General features: G+C 32.4%; 2 protein-coding genes across 4 annotated transcripts; one reads left to right on the top strand and one right to left on the bottom strand.

Annotated features, from left to right (window-relative positions):
* Nucleotides 1-13: 13 nt before the first annotated feature.
* LOC123011139 (zinc finger protein 260-like) lies at nt 14-13,449 on the bottom strand. Of its 3 annotated transcripts, none has more exons than XM_044408452.1 (8): nt 6,238-6,564; nt 2,408-2,477; nt 2,023-2,361; nt 1,804-1,976; nt 1,557-1,758; nt 1,323-1,503; nt 733-1,103; nt 14-681 (listed from the first exon to the last, which is right to left on the bottom strand). In XM_044408452.1, the coding sequence occupies exons 1-8, from the start codon at nt 6,363-6,365 to the stop codon at nt 313-315; spliced, it is 1,833 nt and encodes a 610-aa protein (XP_044264387.1). In that variant the 5' UTR covers nt 6,366-6,564; the 3' UTR covers nt 14-312. The 3 variants fall into 3 exon arrangements, with proteins under 3 accessions (XP_044264387.1, XP_044264388.1, XP_044264389.1); XM_044408453.1 differs by lacking the exon at nt 6,238-6,564 and adding an exon at nt 13,211-13,449 and having other exon boundaries at nt 16-681; XM_044408454.1 differs by lacking the exon at nt 6,238-6,564 and adding an exon at nt 9,563-9,585 and having other exon boundaries at nt 16-681.
* On the top strand, nt 6,250-15,053 carry LOC123011140 (oxidative stress-induced growth inhibitor 2-like). The gene is made up of 5 exons (XM_044408455.1): nt 6,250-6,421; nt 9,586-9,639; nt 9,692-9,966; nt 11,741-12,676; nt 13,954-15,053. Exons 2-5 carry the CDS (start codon nt 9,588-9,590, stop codon nt 14,365-14,367), a joined length of 1,677 nt encoding a protein of 558 aa, XP_044264390.1. The 5' UTR covers nt 6,250-6,421; nt 9,586-9,587; the 3' UTR covers nt 14,368-15,053.
* The last annotated feature ends 4,296 nt before the right edge of the window (nt 15,054-19,349 follow it).

The following is a 19,349-nucleotide window of genomic DNA, read 5'->3' as shown; positions in this document are numbered from 1 at the left end:
TAAATTGTATAATTTGGGATAAATAATTTTTTTTGGTTTCATACTTTGTAAAAATTTATTTGCTCTTCTTTTTCTTACTCGCATTACTTAAAAACTAGTATAATTACAGAATAGTAGAATAAGAAAAACCCTAGTTACGGTGCTTCTTTCACTACTAGTTATAAAAGGTAGCATTATATAGTTTGTCGAAGTTTTTCTTCTCTACCTTATTAATAGTATACTATTAAAATAACGACGTTTTCTAGTGATTTCTGTGAGGTTGTTATCTCACTTGTCATTTCTACCAACTGCAGACCACAAAACTCCCAATTTTTAACACGAATTGTTCTCATTTTGTGTTAAAACTGCGCCGTCCAGCCCCTCACACATCCCATAACTCAAAGAAACGTCATTATACACCCTGTACAAGTCCTCGCTGTCAATCCAATAATTCAATTCGGGTAAATTATCACAATTTGACTCAGATTTTTGCTCTTCTGCAACATTTTTAATCTTTCTTGTCTCTTTAACAATATGATGTGCCTGTTTTTCGTGTCTTTTCAAATGATTTAACCTCTTGTAAGTCTTCCCACATAGAGTACAAACATGGGGTCTTTCATCCGAATGGCTATCCTGGTGTCGAACCAATTCCGAATTTCGTTTAAACGACTTGTCACACTTATCGCATTTAAATTGTTTAGTCTAGAAAAAAATAACAGTTTTTTGGTGATTTTATTTTAGTTGGTAGCACACCTGTATGTGGTTGTAGGTAATATGGTCGTTCAAGTTAGCAATACTGTCAAAGTTTTTCCCACAGTATTCGCACGTGTATTGATTAGTTTTACGGAAATGTAACGCCACGTGTCTGTCCATATTGCATTTATGTACAGTTTTGTACTCACAATATTGACACAAAACGTACTTTTTGGACGTGTTATGGACTCGATACATGTGTTGTCGCAAGTCGTAGCGTTTTGCGAAATGTTTGGCACATTTTTCACACGCAATGTCGTTGATTTCAGGACTGAATTTCTCGTGGTTTATTGTAATACAATGTTTGTAGTAGGCGTAAGGCGAGGCGAAAGTTTTCTTACAATATTTGCAATTTATGCTTCTGTGGTCCTCTAAAACACATTTATTTATGTTTCAAGTGAATAAACAACTGTTTTAACCCCAGGAATAAAAACGCCCTCGGCCCGACGCCTCTCGCGTTACCCACATTCCCGGGATTAACGACAAAATTTCCACCCAACAGGCTAAATAGCAATAAATTACTTAAAAATGAGGGAATAAAACGTCATTTTATCCCCTGTTGGGAGAAAATTCAGAAATTAAGCCAAAACCTGTGTGTTTTCGCATGTGGACATGGAAGCGGCTCTCGCGGTGGAACGCCACTGGACAATGGGGGCACATAAACCGGGGGTTGAGCCCCTCAACGTCATGCCCTTGCTGTTTGTGTTTCACAACTTTGTTTCTCGAGGCGTAAAATTCGTTACAAGTCACGCATTTGTATTGATTGTGGCGCTAAAAACCCCATTTAGTGTTTTTTTTTATCTATTTGTGACAATGTGAAATACTTTTAAGTGAAATAAATATTGTTGTCGTCGTGAAAATCGATCACCACATTTCGCACACTTGAAGTGTTTTTGTAAATCGTGTTGTTTCTTGTGTTCGTCATTTTCTTCAACCGTTTCACACACTTTCCCACACTCGAGACATACAAACTTGTCGGGGAGGTGCTGTTTTAAGTGGTAATACAAAGAACACTTTTTTATATACCTGAAATTTGAATTTTTTTTACGAAACTATCAATTTTTGTGGCACCTTTTTTCACAATGGTCACACTTGTAAGTGTCCCTTTCTAGTTTAATCGAATGCACTTCTAACAAGTGTCGAATTAAGTGCACTCTTCGAGTTAGGACTTTATCACAGTAGGCGCAATTATTTCTTTTGTGACCTTGTAAATGACTCGCGAGGGTCCTCTTCGAGACAAATTCCTTCGAAAAGCAAAATAAATCAAAGTTTAACACAGTTGAAACTTACTCGGGGGCACAAACTACACTTATATTTCCACTTGTCGTAGAAAATGGGGTTGCAATAGTGCCCCAAATGCCACGTGTAAGCAACACTCCCATTGAACGTTTTCTTGCACTTGAGACAAGACAAGGGGGCCCCGACGTGTGTCTGGAGATGTTTCAACATCACCTTTTTCGTTCTTTCGCTAAAATTGCACACTTTACATTTGTAGGTGATTTTTTTAACTGAGAGATTTTCAATGTATGACACTTTTTTACGAGTCCTGATGTTATATCTTTTAAACGAACAACTGGGTTTCAAAGCGTCATTTTGTGGGGCCTCAGACTTGTTCAAACTATCGCCAATCTACAAAATTTTGATTAAGGAAGTAATTGCGTAATTTTTGGGTTACCTGGGGGCGAAACGAGGGCAGTTTTTTCACGTTTTGGCCCGGGAGGCGGACGTGGCGCATTGTTAAGTCACTTAAAACCAAAATTGGGAGTAATTTGATTAAATAACAAGGAAAAATAAACGACAAGAATGACAACTAAAAGTGGGGTTATGTCGAACATGTAGAAAACTGTTTGTACAGTTGTGACATATCAACAGAGGGCGCCCAGTAATTTGATGTAATCCGTGTAAAATAAAATGTACAAGGAATGAAAAAAAGCCGGTAGGGTGTTGGCACCACTGTTAAAATAAAAATTCAGTGTCGCCACCGTGTATTTGTACTTGCAAGGATATTAATTAAGTTCAATGACAAAAAATCAAGTTTCTCCTAGATTTATTGCGCAGATTGCTGAATACATTAACTCGTTTAATTACTGCAATGTTTAGAGAGAAATATGCGAATAAATTTCATCATCCTTGTATTTTATTTTGTCTTTCCGCTAATCAAAAGTGGAAAATTGTTAACACTTTCAAGGAAGTCGATGAGTTTGAAAAAACTTTTTGTACTATTGTAATATGTGGGTCGGGAAATTTGTCATTACATCCCGTGGTCAGAAAATAATTTATGTTGTCTTCCAAAAAAACTGTAAAAAGGTTATACTTGCTGTAAAACTAGTGATTTATTGTGTTTTTATCATCTTTTTTAAATTTTGTGTTTAAAATAAACTTAAAGTTGCAAAGTCGGCCATAAATCGTTAAAACTAGAGGCACTTATTTCTGTCACATGCTGTATACCCTCATTGATAAAAATTAAATGTTTATTAGCGATAACAATGTTAATTATTAAAGTGAAAATTCCCATAAATTTCCTCAATTAATCACAATTGAGAATAAGAAATAAAACTAATTCTTTCTGTTAAAGTGTTCAAATTTATTACGTCGATGATGTAATTTTGATGAGGTTGCAAAATGGTTACAAAGCGTTTTATTGCAGTAATTAAACTTTTTATCAACCGTGATTCGTGTTTATTTCGAAGTGGAAAAACTACTTTTTTGGGACAATTTTCCAGCGAATTTCCGGGTTATTGCTATTAATAAAAATAGGATAGTGCATCTGTTTATTTTCAGCAAGAGTTATTTTAAAATCTAGTCAACTTAATGAAGAAAACGTGTAAAATAAGAAGACAACAAAACGTGACTCAATTATTTCGTTTAAGAAAATCATAGATTTACGTAAAATGAAAACAAGGACGTTTCAAATGTTAAATATTCACTTTTAGTGCTTTTGTAGTGTAATTATTAAGGCGTCATGAATATTACATAAACTTCCTCAGCATTTGAAACTGATGGTTACATAATTGAGAGAACTTTAATAACATTTCATATAAAACACAAATGATTCTTTAATTCGTACCTAGAGTCAATTTTAATAATGAATGTCCTTGCAAAAGAAAAACTAAACATTCGTGGAACAGAAAAACCATTCATGATTGAATCTTTTGGCACAATTTATAATTTTTTTAAAGATATAGTTTTTAGTCTAATTAACCTTCGAGTTTGGCAAGATTACGGTTACAACGAAAATGATTTATTTCTAAACATATTTACTAAAGAGGACTTTGATAATATTCAGACTGTCAAGTTGAAGGAAATTCTAGAAATATTCAGTTCTAAAAATACAGAGTGTCCTTAAAAACGAAATGAAACGAAGACACGAGTCCTCATATTTTATTTTAGTTATTTATTTTATTTATTATTTGAACTGTTTTAATTAATTAAAAATTTGATAATTAGCTGTTTCGACATTTGTTTTTTATTATCATGTTTTTCGGTTAATTTAAGGAAAGTTTTGTCTTTTTTTTAATTGGTAATAAACATTTTGAGGATAACTTTATCGGCTTGTGGTTCTGTAATTATGTATTATTATTTAGCAATTTTCTTATTATTTATATTGTTTTTCAAATTACTGTACTTTTGATTGCGACGATTAAAAAACGTACTGTATATTGCATACAATTATTATTATCTCACAAATTTAAAAAATAGACAGTTGGCAATACTGAGGAAAATTAAACCGGTAAAAAAATCTATGATGTAAAATCCCCTAGATTATCCATTTTGTGGATTTAAGCCTGAAAGTTGGTATCCTAGGAAAATTCCCTCACTAGGCGATGTTGCCGGTTGTTGATTTTTAAATTTATAAACAGATAATACTACTATTGCTATCAGAGTGTGCTATGATTAGGAATTTTGTTTGTATTTCGCAGTTATTTTACTTTCTCACTATTTTAAAATCTACAGAGTGTTTTCTTAATATAGTGAAAACTTGCCGCCACATCAAAAAACATTACTAAAAAAATAAAATATCTAGTAACATGCCCATACGCACGCCAATGTAATTTTCGAAAAATAAGCGCTCACAAAGTCTGTAAAATTTTATGAAAATTAGACAAGTGGTTTTGGAAAAATTAATGGATTTTACTTATTATCATGAAATTTTATCACCCTGTATATCCGTAACGAAGCTTTATAGGACTATCGTCTACTTGACAAATTAATGTTATTTTTTTTTATGTGGTTGCAATTTTTCGCAATATTAACAAAACACCCTGTATGTTTTTAAGTGTCACACTTATATAATCTGTTCACAAATTAAAAAATTGGCAACACTGAAAAAAATTAAATCGGCAACATTTGACAATGCTAATCAACCTATGATGTGAAATCCCCTAAATTCGCCATTTTGAAAGAAGTCTAGTGGATTTAAGCCTGAAAGTTGGTATTCTAGGAAAATTCTCTCACTAGGTGATGTTGCCCGTTGTTGATTTTTAAATTTATAAACAGATAATAGGTGCTTCTATTGTTATCAGAGTGTGCTATGATTAGGAATTTTGTTTGTATTTCGAGACGACTATATTGCAGTTATTTTACTTTCTCACCATTTTAAAATCTACAGGGTGTTTTCTTAATATAGTGCCCATACGCACGCCACTGGTGGGAGTAATCTCCGGAAAATAAGCGCCCACAAACCCTGTAAAATTTTAAAATTTTTAAGTGGTTGTAGAAAAACTAATGGATTTTACTTTTTATCATGAAACTTTATCACCCTGTATATCCGTAACGAAGCTTTGTAGGACTATCGTTTATTTGATTTTTCCATGTAGAATATGTGGTTGCAATTTTTCGCAATATTAAGAAAACACACTGTATGTTTTTAAACTACAAATTAAAATATTGGCAACATTGAGGAAAATTAAACCGACAACATTGCACAATGCAAAACAACCTATGATTTGAAATCCCCTAGATTCGCCATTTTGGGAGAATCTAGTGAATTTAAAGCTGACGGTTGGTAACTTCTCTCATTAAGCGATGTTGCCGGTTGTCTAGTTTTTAAATTTATAAACAATAAAACTACAGTATGTTACAGTGTGCTTCGATTAGAAATTTTGTTTGTATCGAGACGACTTTATCGACGTGGTTGCTCTGTAATTATTTTACTTTCTGTTAATTTTTACGTTTTTGACTTTTAAAAAATAAATATATTTTATTTTTGCTACAATTAAAAAATTATTGCTTTCATTCATTTTTGAGCAACTAAACTTTTAGGTCAAACAATTATAGCTCTACCGCATCGATAATTTTTTCATTTTTTATTTTTTCATTCATCTAAACGTCATTGCGCAATATTAAGCAAGTTATCACTAAACAAGGCGTACCCTTATCTTATCAGCAATCTCAATTTTCAGATTTTTCTCATAAAACCCACATTTTTTTTCACACAATTATCACACATACGCCATAAATTACGCTCCTAAACCGATTTTTACGTAATTAAAGATGCGCACGCACCTAATCCATTCTTCGTCGGCTCGGCATGAGGAAAATGTGTAAGTTGTAGTAGTCGATGTTGCCGTGTGGGAATGTTCGGGAGTTTTTACGAGTGTAGCGTCTGAAACATCAACTGACAACAGTGTCATAATTTCACTGAAATTGAAGGATTTTTTTCATCTAAGCTTTAATCAACACGAAACAGGTGAGCTTTCGATGTTGGCACTATTGATTAAGCTTGTCGTAAGTGGGATGTGGCGTAAATTATGCATTATCACCGGTGAATTTCGATAATTTATCACACATGAGTGCAAAAATAGAAGCTGAAAAGTACACCTGCTTGACTAGTTTGAATTTTTCAGTGAGTAATAAACACTCGGTGTAACAACTAGTTCAATTATCCGGTATGTAGTGATATTAAAAAAAATACACTGACACTAGGAGAAAATATCATTTAAATTTCCCGGGCTATGTAATTTGACAGATGTCAGATTTTGGCGCGTCTTTCAAAATATGAATTTTGAGTTTGAGTGTCTTCAATTTTTCAATGTTGCCAACTTAATTTCACTTTGATCAGGTCAAGGTCACAAAACCTGTCATAAAACGTACTCATGACAGTTCATGACTTTTCGAAATGTTATCACTTATCAAAAAATCTCTAAAGCATGTTTCTATTGTTTTATTGATTGGTATGTTTTCCCAAAATAAAATTAGCACGGTTATTGTTTTATTACATAATTCTGTTTTTATTTAAAAAAAACATTTCAAAAGGATAATGACAGGGAGGACACGTGTTGCAAAATAATTAAAATTGACTCAAGAGGTAATTTTTTGTGTTTTTTTTACATAATTATACCTCACTTATGCTCCAAGGTTAACAAGAAATGTCAATCTATTGTCTTCACTTTAATAAACTACCATCTTACAAATTTCCATAATTAAGATAAATGGTTTATGAATGATTTTATTTTTTCCAAAATTTTGCTAAATTTGCCTGGAAAAATTTGATTTATTTGGATTTAGATAACCTTAAATAATCGATAATCATTGATTGCGAACTTATTTCCAATGAAGACGCGATTCACTTCCTACACATTCCACTAGAGGAAATGAAATAAAATAATTCGAGGTTTTTAACCAATTATGGAATTTTTTTAAAAACAAGATAAATAAATAATATCTGAAGACATTAAAAAAGTTGCGACATGCGTTGGCATTTCCCAATTATATTTTTTTAAGAGTGACAATCAAGTGACAGCCCGCCAAATTTAAATACAGGGTGCGCCAGAACTCGCGCCCCAGAGAAAAAGGTAAGGTAAGATCCCAAGGACATGGAAAACATGTTGAAAAAATTCTCTGTTAAAAATTTTGACATTTATTTTTGACATTTAACATTTTTTTATGTCTATTTATTGATACTGATGATTATATATATGTTTTTTTACAATTATTTAGTAAAGATACAAAAATTTTGCCAATAAAATCCACAAATAACATTGATTTAGAATATATCTTCCTTGTTTCCTCTTTTAATAGTCTATAGCAAAAAAACTTGGAAAATCAATTATTGTTCCAACAGAAATAAATAGAGTCAAAGTGCAAAATTTCATGTTCCTGGTATCTTACCTTATATGGCAGTTTTTTCTGGGCCACGAGTTTTGGCGCACCCTGTATAAATAATTATTCGTTCTCTGTGGTATATTGATTTATGTTGTGAAATAAAAGTTATTATGGAATTTTTTTCAAAAACAAGATAAATAATATCTGAAGACTTTAATGAAGTTGCGAAATGTGTTGTCATTAAAAGTAAAATGTCTCTAAAGTTTCATCAAAAAAATATTGAGACGTGACTTTATTCACTTCCAAATACAGTCATTGACGACGTATAAGATTCAGATTGACAATCAAGTGACAAATTTGACATTTCAGTTGTCATTTGTGACATTTGACAGCCCGCCAAATTTAAATATAAATAATTATTCGTTCTTTGTGTTTTATTGATCGCCGAGTCATCAACTTATTATTCATGAAATATGGGTTAAAACCGATCAATTATTCCATTGGAGGTTTACACGAGTCAACCTAAATTATTTTGCACGTAAAGTCGACTTGTTGAATGGAATTATGTCCCAATTGTTTATCCTAAATCACTGAAATTACAAAATAGGAAAATTCCTGATATTTTTATCTGTGGCTAATTAAAAATTACACTTGACTGATATATCTGATAGACCATTTAATTTTAGTCGAGTAGTCGAGACAACAAAGATAAATATCAACAATAGAAATTGATGAAAACAATAATAAATCAAAGAGCGACTTTCCGGCTTTTTCGAGTGTCGTGATAAGAGATTAAAAAAATCGGATGACACACACGATTTTTTCTCATGATAGTTTTTAGGTCGCCTGAAATTTCGTTAAGTCATTAATAATTGCTGACTAGTCGACATTGACAATTTTTCGCGACTTTATTTACATTTATTTGAATAAATTATAATTCGCCAAATCGATGGTTGAATAAACTTTTTACGTAATTTTTAAAATTAGAATTTTGTGAATTCTTTCTCCCACTTATGACTAATTGCTCTTAATGGAAGGACAAATAATTCATAAAGTTCAAGTTCACGAATTGACCGTCAAAATATTGAGTGGTTTCGTTGCTAAGTTTGGCTGGAATTACGACAGATTCTTATCGTTTGCTTGCATTCAGGCCTATTTGAGGGAAAAAGAACGAAAATGGGTCAGTCTTTATTGAAATCCGATAGTTGTGATGTAATTTAATGGACACAAACAAAAAAAATTCAAAGTCGGTTAATGGAGTAAATATTTGAAAAAATGTGGTTGCATAAATTGCAATCTCTCACTTGTTTTCTCGAAATTTCGAACGTAAAGTAGGTTAATAAAACATTTACAGCATTTTTTCGTTAATTTTAACATGAAAACCCCTTTTTTGCATCCCCGGCGAGTCGCACATGTGTGTTGGTCGTACTGTTACCATAGAAATGCACTGTAACTATGGTAACGAAAAATGACACAAATAAGAGTTGTCATAGCAACACTAAAAAAATTCAACCCAGTGGCGGGTGTTCAATTCAATTTTTTACGGGTCTATTTGTGTAAAAACTGATAACACAACTGTGATAAAACAAATGGAAAATTATTAAATAACATTCACTGATTAGTGATTATTTTAGTTGGCTAATGTCTTGTTTCCGAATTTGTTTATGTGTCACATGATATATTTTTACTTTTACTTTACTTGGATCGTTTCCAAAATTTCCTCCCAAGATCACTCATCGCACTATCGATTTCGCCGCGTCCTTGATCTTAAATCAAATAACTGTACCTGAAATTTATTTATTTTTTCAGTCATGAAGCCAGGAAATTCCAGTGACGTCGTATACAAGGAAGTGGTCATTATAGGTAAGTGCAAATCGCTGAAATTTTCAATGAATGTTTGACCTTGACCTTGCAGGAAACGGCCCAAGCGGCATCGCTCTCTCTTACATGTTATCGGGAAATCTTCCTTTCCTTATCTCGGATTCTCATCCGGACGAGATGTTATCAATGAGGCTCAGCTCTGCCGTAAATCGGTGCTTGGTAAAGCAAGACTTGCGCCATCTAGCGGACGGCATCGAAGGTCGCTCCACCAATCCCGTCTCGCTACTCCTCGACGCACTATTGCACCCGTGTGCGGACATTGGCCTAGAGATGGAGCCACTGGTCGAATTCAAAAAAGTCGGCGCCGAGGTTTGTACCCCCACTAAGTAACAATTTTTTCTAATATACACCCTGTAAGTTAAGGCAACTCTTAGAAGAATCATTTAATTTTTCTTGCTAGACATAAACCTGATTTTAAAAACATTTGTCCACTTGGTATTTATGAGATCGACGTCAAAAAATGTTCATTTTGCTTTTTTTTAATATACAGGGTGTCTCAGTAAAGACATGTCTTTAAAGAATCATTTGCTATACATAATTCTGATTTCAATAACGTTTGTCCACTTGGTATATATTGTAGCATTGGAGTCAAAAAAAATTTCATTTTGCTTTTTTTTAATATACAGAGTGTCTCAATTAAATTAACATCTCTTGAAAGATCATTTAATTTCTCTTGCTATACATAAACCTGATTTCAAAAACATTTGTCCACTTGGAATATATTGTGTCATTGACGTTAAAAAAAACTTTATTTTGCTTTGTTTTAATACACAGTGTGTCCCAGTTAAAAGATGACTTAAAAGAATCATTTAATTTTTGGTTGTAACAGAAGGGAAAAGATAGGTCCTTTTCTTTTTTTTTTTGTAATATTCCCCTTCATTATAACCAAAAACTTTTCTCACAAAAATGGATCGTTCAATAATTACATTTAATTTTTATTTTGTAATTAGTGATACAATATTTCTTGCTAGAAACCTGATTTCAAAAACGTTTGTCCATTTCTTAAAATGTATTTTATAACATTGACGTCAAGAAAATGTTAGTTTTGTTGTTTTTTTTCAATCTACAGGGTGTCTCAGTTAAGTTAACTCTTAAAAGAATCATTTCATTTTTCTTGCTATGCATATACCTGATTTCAATAACGTTTGTCCACTTGGTATTTTTGTGGCATTGGAGTCAAAAAAAATTTTCATTTTGCTTTTTTTAATATACAGAGTGTCTCAATTAAGTTAACATCTCTTGAAAGATCATTTAATTTCTCTTGCTATACATAAACCTGATTTCAAAAACGTTTGTCCACTTGGTATACATTGTGTCATTGACGTCAAAAAAATGTTTATTTTACTTTCTTTTAATATACAGTGTGTCCCAGTTAAAAAGAATCATTTAATTTTTGGTTATAACGAAGGGGAAAAATATAAGTCCTCTTCATCTTTTTTCCCCTTCATTATAACCAAAAATATCTTTCACAAAAATGGATCGCTTAATAATTACATTTAATTTTAATTTTTTTTTCTTGCTAGAAACCGGATTTCAAAAACGTTTGTCCATTTCTTAATATGTATTTTATGACATTGACGTCAAGAAAATGTTAGTTTTGCTTTTTTTTTTTCAATCTACAGGGTGTCTCAGTTAAGTCAACTCTTAAAAGAATCATTTAATTTTTTTGCTATGCATACACCTGATTTCAATAACGTTTGTCCACATGGTATATATTGTGGCATTGGAGTCAAAAAATGTTCATTTTGCTTTTTTAATATACAGAGTGTCTAAATTAAGTTAACATCTCTTGAAAGAATCATTTCATTTCTCTTGCTATACATAAACCTAATTTAAAAATTGTTTGTCCACTAATGAAGTGTGACATTGACGTCAAAATTAAAAAATTGGGGGTTGTAAAAGTAGAAATAGATTTTTTTAACTGGCTTGTGGTTCGCTTATGATTATATAGGGTGTTAAAAAAAGAATGTAAAATATTTTTGGATATTTGGTTTTTAGGATTCGATATTTTACAATCTTTTTTTAACTCCCTGTAGAGTGGACAAATAATTTTGAAGCCTGCTTTAGATGAGCTTTTTTCCAGATTGACCACGTGGTGTTGGGCAAGGGCCCCCCTGGCGGCTCGTGGCACAAGATGGACCCCTACATCCTGACCCTGTCCCTCGGGACATGGATGGCGCTCCCGGGCCTCCCCTTCCACTCACGTGACTCTGGGGAAAAACGTGCTTTCGCGTGCAATGTTGCCAACTACTACGTGCAATACGTGAAAGAAATGAACTTGTCTCGCTACTTCATCAACAACGCAATTGCGACAAATATAGCCCCCTTGAAAGGCACTCGAAAGGAGAGAGAGGCAATTGAAAGACTGACCGAAAACCTCGACCGTATCAACCAATCAAAACCTTGTCGACTCTCCGACGCTCTCAACTACCTTCTATCAAGGGGGCACCGCAAGCGGTGTTGTAAGCGCCCCCGCGAGGGGCTTTGTCAGGGGCAAAGCCCCGATAGAAAGCGCGAACTGCGCAGAGACCGATCTGTTAGTTTAAGCTGTGATTCAATCTCTTGTGATAGTTCTAGTGATAGTTTTAGTTTAGAGTTGAAGAATGCTCGAGTGCCTTTTCGAATCACTCCGGTGTGCGACCCGGAACAGAAGAGTAATTGGGTGGTGGAGACCCGGAATGTGGAATCCGGGGAGACCACAATCTATCATTGCAAATATCTGGTTTTGGCCAACGGAGCGAGTGATTTACCCAATAGGTTGGAGTTTTCCAAGGTGAAGCCGGATCCGGAGTGGCTGTTTCATGATTTGAGGAGTTTGGAGTACCATTTGGATTTTTATATTAGGAGCAAGGGGGCGGAGGAGGTCGAGCCGGTCTTGATCGTGGGGGCCGGGTTGAGTGCCGCAGATGCTGTGATTGCCACCAGGGGGCGGAATATACCCGTTTTGCACGTTTTTAGGAACAAATCCGCCGATTTGAACAAACAATTGCCGGAGAATATGTACCCGGAGTATCACAAGGTAAGTATTTTTAAGACGAGAGAAAATTTACAAAAAAATACTTAAATCATTGAAATTGGTTTTAAAATCGAGTAATATGACATTTTTTTCCATAAAAAGTCAGGTAGTAAGTGAGAAAAACGTTTCCCAAGACAATTGTTTTGAATTTTTTAAGTGAGGTTATGAGACAAAAAAAATACAATTTCTCATATGTATTACAAAATTTCTCTTACCTGATGAAACTTCGCATAAAACATTTCCTATTCTCAGGCCTTTGCCCCTGTTTTGGTTAAAATTTGGGCAAAAATTAGACAAAATTCAAAAACGACAATTCGCACCATTTTCTATGTTGGCAACACTGTACAATTTTGGAATAGAAAATGTAATAAATAATATTAAAAAAATATACAAATACAACATATAAGTTGGTATTTTAATGTGTACTGTACCACCTATGTTATAAAGACATTTTTAACCGGTTATTTCACATTCAAAAGTGAGGTTATGTAATAAAAATTTCTTTGTTTCCCAAATATATTATGAAATTCCACCTACCTTATCGAATTTTGCACAAACCTTGTCCCTTTTTACATGTTTACACTTTTCTTGATTGAAATTTGAATGCAAACTAATGAAAAACTATTTTGTCACAATGCCACTTTGCATGGAGGGGAGGGTTTTCCGAAATACTGTTTATCTATAAAGTGTTATTTTTCACAAAACTTGTCCCGTTTTACGTTTTTTTGCTTTAAATTTGAATAAAAACTAATGAGAAAAACCATTTTCAACAATCAAGTGTCACAATGCCACTTTTTTTATGTTGGCAACACTTTGTATGTAGGGGAAGATTTCCCAAAATAATTTTTCTTACATAAAAAGCCTTAAAACTGCAATTTATTCGGTATTTTTGGTCAGTCATTTTTGTGTTTTTTCCCATTAAAAATTTTGAAATAAAAAATGTAATAGTGACATGGAAAAATATACAAATAAAAAATATGACGTAGTATTTTAATCTATATTATGTAATGTATTGTAAAACTGACTTTTAACCGGCTTTTTTGATGTAAACGTGAAGTTGTGAAACAAAAAAAAAGACATTTATTGTAAAAATAAGTAAAAAAATAAAGATATCTTGTCGAATTTTATTCTGAGTGTCTCATTTGATTAATTTTGTTGTGGGTATATCTAGAATTTATCACTGACCCGACTCACACAGCCCAAAAATGAAGTGAGGTTATGAAACAAAAAAAAAACATTTATTTTTCAAAATTGATTTGTTAAAACTTTTTTATTTGCAGGTGCACCAAATGATGAAAGACGGCGGCTCCACCTACCCCTATTACACCGCCTACCCCGAATACACCCTCTTCGACGTCGACGAGACCTCTCGCTCGGTGATTCTCGCCTCGAAATCCGGGGAAACCCTCAAATTCCGTGTTTCATTCGCGGCCGTTTTGATCGGTTCGCGTCCCGACTTGACCTTCTTGCCTCAAGAGTACAATCTGGGGGTGAAAAAAGACCTCCCGATCGATTGCAAAACCAACACTTTAAAGATAAACAAACTGACACATTGTGTGGAAGGATTCGATGATTTGTTCGCTGTGGGGCCTTTGGCGGGCGACAATTTCGTCAGGTTTATACCAGGGGGCGCTTTGGCCGTCGTCTCCGAGTTGTATAGGAAAAATAACGATTATTGTTGCCGTTTTACGTAATAAGGGGAACCCCACCCTTAGGTTAGGGATAAAGCAGGGAAATTCTAAAAACAAAAACAAAAAAGTGGCATTTTTGCTTATTTTGTACTACCAAGTGAGTGTAAAATAAATCTGTTGGCAACACTGATTGACAGTCAGTCAGTGTTGCCAAATTCGGATTTCGTGGCCTACTTTTTACAGACACTTGGTGTTTTTTCAATAGTTTTGTGATAGTTTTTATTTTTTTAACCAGTGACAAGCTTTATTGAGCAAAAATCTAGTCTTTGATTGGATGAAGCAATCAAAGAGGCGAGTTTGATAAAAAAAACACAATCTGTGTAAGTGATTAAGAAAAAAACTTTAAAATACACAAGTTTGCATCATTCCTGTACTCATTTTTTAAGTGCAATTTATTGTTGCGGTCTTTTTTATCTTTTTATTGTTATTAGAGCATATTTACGATGTTTTATAACGATTTTTATTAGTTATTCTTGGATATTTTTTTTAAATATTGTGATGCGGCGAAAAATAAAGTTTCTTTCAACTTTTTACAATGTAGACACAATGCAATTTTATTTTTGTGGTAGGAGTAGATTTGTAGTGGAAACCGTACTATCTAAGCAATAATAACACAGTTGTTTTGTTGAAAATGTTGTTTATTTTTTTATTTGTACATATTTACAGAAATAAAGATGATTTATCAACGACTGTGTTTATTATTTATTGTGTTTAAGAATTGATAGCAAATGTTTTTAAAACAAAAATTTAGGTTACAAGCCAAAATCTGTTAAAGCAATTTTTATAAAAGCATGACGACCACGATTTTTGACGATTTGAATTTTGAATTGTGAAATGTGATTTGAAATGATTTTGAAATTAAGTTGCCAGTTTGTTTTTCAATTTCAACTTTCAAATTGATCCATATAACGTTTTTTACATTTCTAGAGGTTATAAAGACTCAAAGAAGTTCATAAAACGTTATTGGGTCAAATTTAAAAAATTACGAATTTTTCGAGTTTTTGAAGGTAAAAATTGTCAATTTACTAAAAGTCGTAAAAACGCTTGAAATATGGTTTTCTAGACGAAAAATTACGCGCTGAACACGATGCAACTAGTTAGAATACTCTACGATGCATAGTTTTTGAGATATTGAGTAATAAAGTTAAGAATAAGGCCAGAAGCATAAGCACTATATCCGAATTTGACCAAAAAATCAATTTTTTTTTATTCTTATGAAAAACTAGTACTATATGTAAAATTAACTGGAGAATATGCCTGTATAAACCGTTTTGACCTAGGACTCATAGTTTTTAAGATATTAATTTTTTGTGAAAAAAAATTAAAAATGGCTCTGAACCCGGAACCATAACCCGGAGCGACTTCCGGTTTGCGCCATTAGATAGATAATTTCAAGCTAATTTTAATGGTTTTTAGCTTTTTGCTCTAAGTCCTATAGTTGCGTAGAAAAACGCGTTTAAAGTTTCACAATTTTTACAATTTTCACTTTTTGAACGGCGATTACGGCCAAACTATTAGACTTAGAGCAAATTAACAATTTTTTCGTTTTTTTTATTTTGTAAATTGCGGCAAAACTGTGTCTCAATGACATAACATTTTGACGTAAACTTATGTAAAATGTTCCGGGGAATCGATTGGCGTCAAGAAAACTGTAAAATTCGTAGTAGTTTTGAAGTTATAGTCGGATTTAAATTTACGATATTTTTGACTTTATCAGAAATTTTCTCGATAACTATTCATCGTAGAGCACTGAACTTTTTAATATATGATAGAAAATTAAATTCTCTTTCCAACGGTACRAAATATAAGYGYTTYTTGCCAATAAGTCCGGAGTTATTGCCAATAGAGCGCTCCGGGTGCCAAAAGTCGACCAAAATCTCGGCAAAAATCAAAAAAATTTTTAACTTTAAAATTGATCCATTTTACGTTTTTTACATTTCTAGAGGTCCTAAAGACTCAAATAATTGCATAAAATGTTATTGGGTCAAGTTTCAAAAACTTTGAATTTTTTGAGTTTTTGAAGGTGAGCGGTAGTAAAATCGTAAAAATAGTCAATTTACCTTAAGTCGTAAAAACGGTTGAAATATGGTTTTCTAGACGTAAAATTACTCMCTGAACACGATGCAACTAGTTAGAATACTCTACGATGCATAGTTTTTGAGATATTGAGTAATAAAGTTAAGAATAAGGCTAAAAGTATAAGGCACTATATCCGATTTTGACCAAAAATCAAAATTTTTTTATTCTTATAAAAAACTAGTACTACATGTAAAATTAACGGAAGAATACGCCTGTACAATCCGTTTTGACCTAGGACTCATAGTTTTTGAGATATGAATTTTTTTTTGAAAAAACTAAAAATGGCTCTGTACCCGGAACCATAACCCGGAGCGACTTCCGGTTTGTGCCAGTAAATAGATAATTTTAAGCTAATTTTAATGGTTTTTAGCTTTTTGCTCTAAGTCCTATAGTTTCGTCAAAAAACGCATTTATAGTTTCACAATTTTGACAATTTTTACTTTTTGAACGACGATTACGGCCAAACTATTAGACTTAGAGCAAAGAATTTAATTCCATCGTAATCAGCGTAAGAAAAAGAATGAGGCCAAAGCCAAGTCGATATCTCGCAAAAAAAATTTGAATTTTCAAACGCCGATTACGGCGAAACTAAAAGAGATAGCGCAAAATAATTGGAAAATTCGTAATTAGCGCGTCAAAAACTATCGGATAAGATAGGTTTAAATCGAATCTGAGACATGTTTAAAAACACTAGTTTTTAAGGGGGGGGTGTTAACAATTTTTTCGTTTTTTTTATTTTGTAAATTGCGGCAAAACTGTGTCTCAATGATATAATATTTTGACGTAAACCTATGTAAAATGTTCCGGGGAATCGATTGGCGTCAATTAAACTGCAAAATTCGTAACAGTTTTGAAGTTATAATAGTATTTATATTTTTCATATTTTTGACTTTATCAGAAATTTTCTCAATAACTATTTATCGTAGAACACTGGTCTTTTTTGTGTATGATAGAAAATTAAATTCTCTTTCCAATGGTACCAAATATATGAGGTTATTACCAATAAGTCCTGAGTTATTGGCAATAGAGCGCTCCGGGTGCCAAAAATCGACCAACATCTTGACAAAAATCCAAAAAAAAATTTACTTTATAATTGATCCATATAACGTTTTATACATTTCTAGAGGTGCTAAAGACTCAAAAAAGTGCATAAAAAGTTATTGGGTCAAGTTTAAAAAATAACGAATTTTTTGAGTTTTTGAAGGTGAAAGATAGTAAAATCTTAAAAATTGTGAATTTACCTTAGAAAACGAAAAAACGCTTAAAATATGGTTTTCTAGACGTAAAATTACGCACTGAACACGATGCGACAACTTAAAATACTCTACGATGTGTAGTTTTTGAGATATTAAGTAATAAAGTTAAGAATAGATCTATAAGCAAAATCTGAAATCGCAGGTGGACAAATTTTATTAACCTGTCATAAAATAAAAAAGATAAGATGCCGTTAACTCCTACAAAACCTGAGAATTGACTCCCACAATGTTTTAAAAATAATTTTAAAAGAAATATTTGGGTTTTTATCAGTGAGACGACAAAAAACTAATCGAATTTTACACTAATTCAATTACTGTCTGTCACTCTCTGTGAGGGTAATTTAGAGACGGAACAAATGTCAAGTGACAAGGAAAAAGAACAGTTGTGTTTTTAAAAATTATCAAATTAAATTCGTTTTCTTGTAAACAAATTACATAAGATTTTTTTAATGAAATGATACATAAATTCCATATTATCACAAAAACACAAATTTTATGAATATTATTGAATAAAACCAAGTCATTCACTCTTGCACAGATAATTGTATGTCTAATTGGCCGCACAAACTAACCATAAAGCGAATTGAAGCGTAAAATCGTGTGCAGTAATAAAATTTGTAAGAATATTTACATAATTGTAAGCACCGTTAATAAATTCTAATAATTTTGTTCCTATTATTGAATGGAACGAAAAGTCAAGGTGTTGACAAATTTCAATTCGGTTGGTATTAATTAGAAAAGCTGGTTTGAATTCATTGATCAGTGACTAATAAAAGGGTGGGTGGTGAATAATTATCACGATCACAGACTTGAAAAGTGTAAAACCAAGTCTGGTTTCCAGAATTTTTACAAAAAATTTAAAAAAAATTACCACACTTCACCATTACTCGTTATACAGAGTGATTCACAAAATACTACATTCAACAATCGATGACAACTGTCAATTTGACAGTTAATTTAATGACAAGTTATTAATTATTAATTTTGTGTTAGTGATATATCAAAGTTTGATTCATATAAGTAACCCTTTGTATACAGGGTGTTTTCTTAATATTGCGAAAAATTGCAACCATAGGTATATTCTACATTGAAAAATAACTCTAAAAAAATAAAAATATTCAGTGACGTGTCCGAATGCACGCCACTGGTAAGAGTAAAAATAAAATAATTGCCGGAAAATAAACGCTTTTTTATTCACAAAGATTTTAATTTTTATTATGAAACTTTTTTTATCACCCTGTATATTCGTAATGAAAGACTATCGTTCATACAGGGTGTCCCAGCGAGTTGAAAAAGACCATTAGTGATCTAAAAATGGTAAAATTTTTAAAAAATTGTATTGGACATTGATAGATACAAATCCAGTACATCGCCTAAAATTATTTTTAACTATACAGGGTGTCTCAAAAATAAGTTACAATACAAAGTTGTCTTTTTTTATATGAAACACCGTATGTTTCTTTGCATTTTTGGATGTGGCCTTTTAAAACAATGATTTTACGCTAAGTTTTAGAAATAAGACGTTTCTTTTGACGAAAATATGCACCTTTTAAAAACAATAGTAGTTTTTTTTATGTTTAACGTTAAATATCTTTCTAGTTATTGATTATAAACACCTAAAAATAAATAATTTTAGAAAGACAATTTAAT

This window comes from Tribolium madens, unplaced genomic scaffold, assembly GCF_015345945.1.
Source record: "Tribolium madens isolate multiple individuals breed KSU strain unplaced genomic scaffold, Tmad_KSU_1.1 Scaffold_91;HRSCAF=231;Tcas5.2_LG7, whole genome shotgun sequence".
Lineage (NCBI taxonomy): Eukaryota > Metazoa > Arthropoda > Insecta > Coleoptera > Tenebrionidae > Tribolium > Tribolium madens.
This window is presented reverse-complemented; position numbering and strand designations above follow the sequence as displayed.

Bases quoted from the DNA above. Each gene is read 5' to 3' on its own strand.
- LOC123011139 (XM_044408452.1), bottom strand. From the start codon at position 6,365: ATGACACTGTTGTCAGTTGATGTTTCAGACGCTACACTCGTAAAAACT. The intron at 1,977-2,022 runs GTAAGTTTCAAC...TGCTTTTCGAAG, and splicing joins AGTGTAGTTTGTGCCCCCGA to GAATTTGTCTCGAAGAGGAC. The intron at 682-732 runs GTGTGCTACCAA...ATTTTTTTCTAG, and splicing joins TTACCTACAACCACATACAG to ACTAAACAATTTAAATGCGA.
- LOC123011140 (XM_044408455.1), top strand. From the start codon at position 9,588: ATGAAGCCAGGAAATTCCAGTGACGTCGTATACAAGGAAGTGGTCATT. The intron at 9,640-9,691 runs GTAAGTGCAAAT...TTGACCTTGCAG, and splicing joins CAAGGAAGTGGTCATTATAG to GAAACGGCCCAAGCGGCATC. The intron at 9,967-11,740 runs GTTTGTACCCCC...GCTTTTTTCCAG, and splicing joins TCAAAAAAGTCGGCGCCGAG to ATTGACCACGTGGTGTTGGG.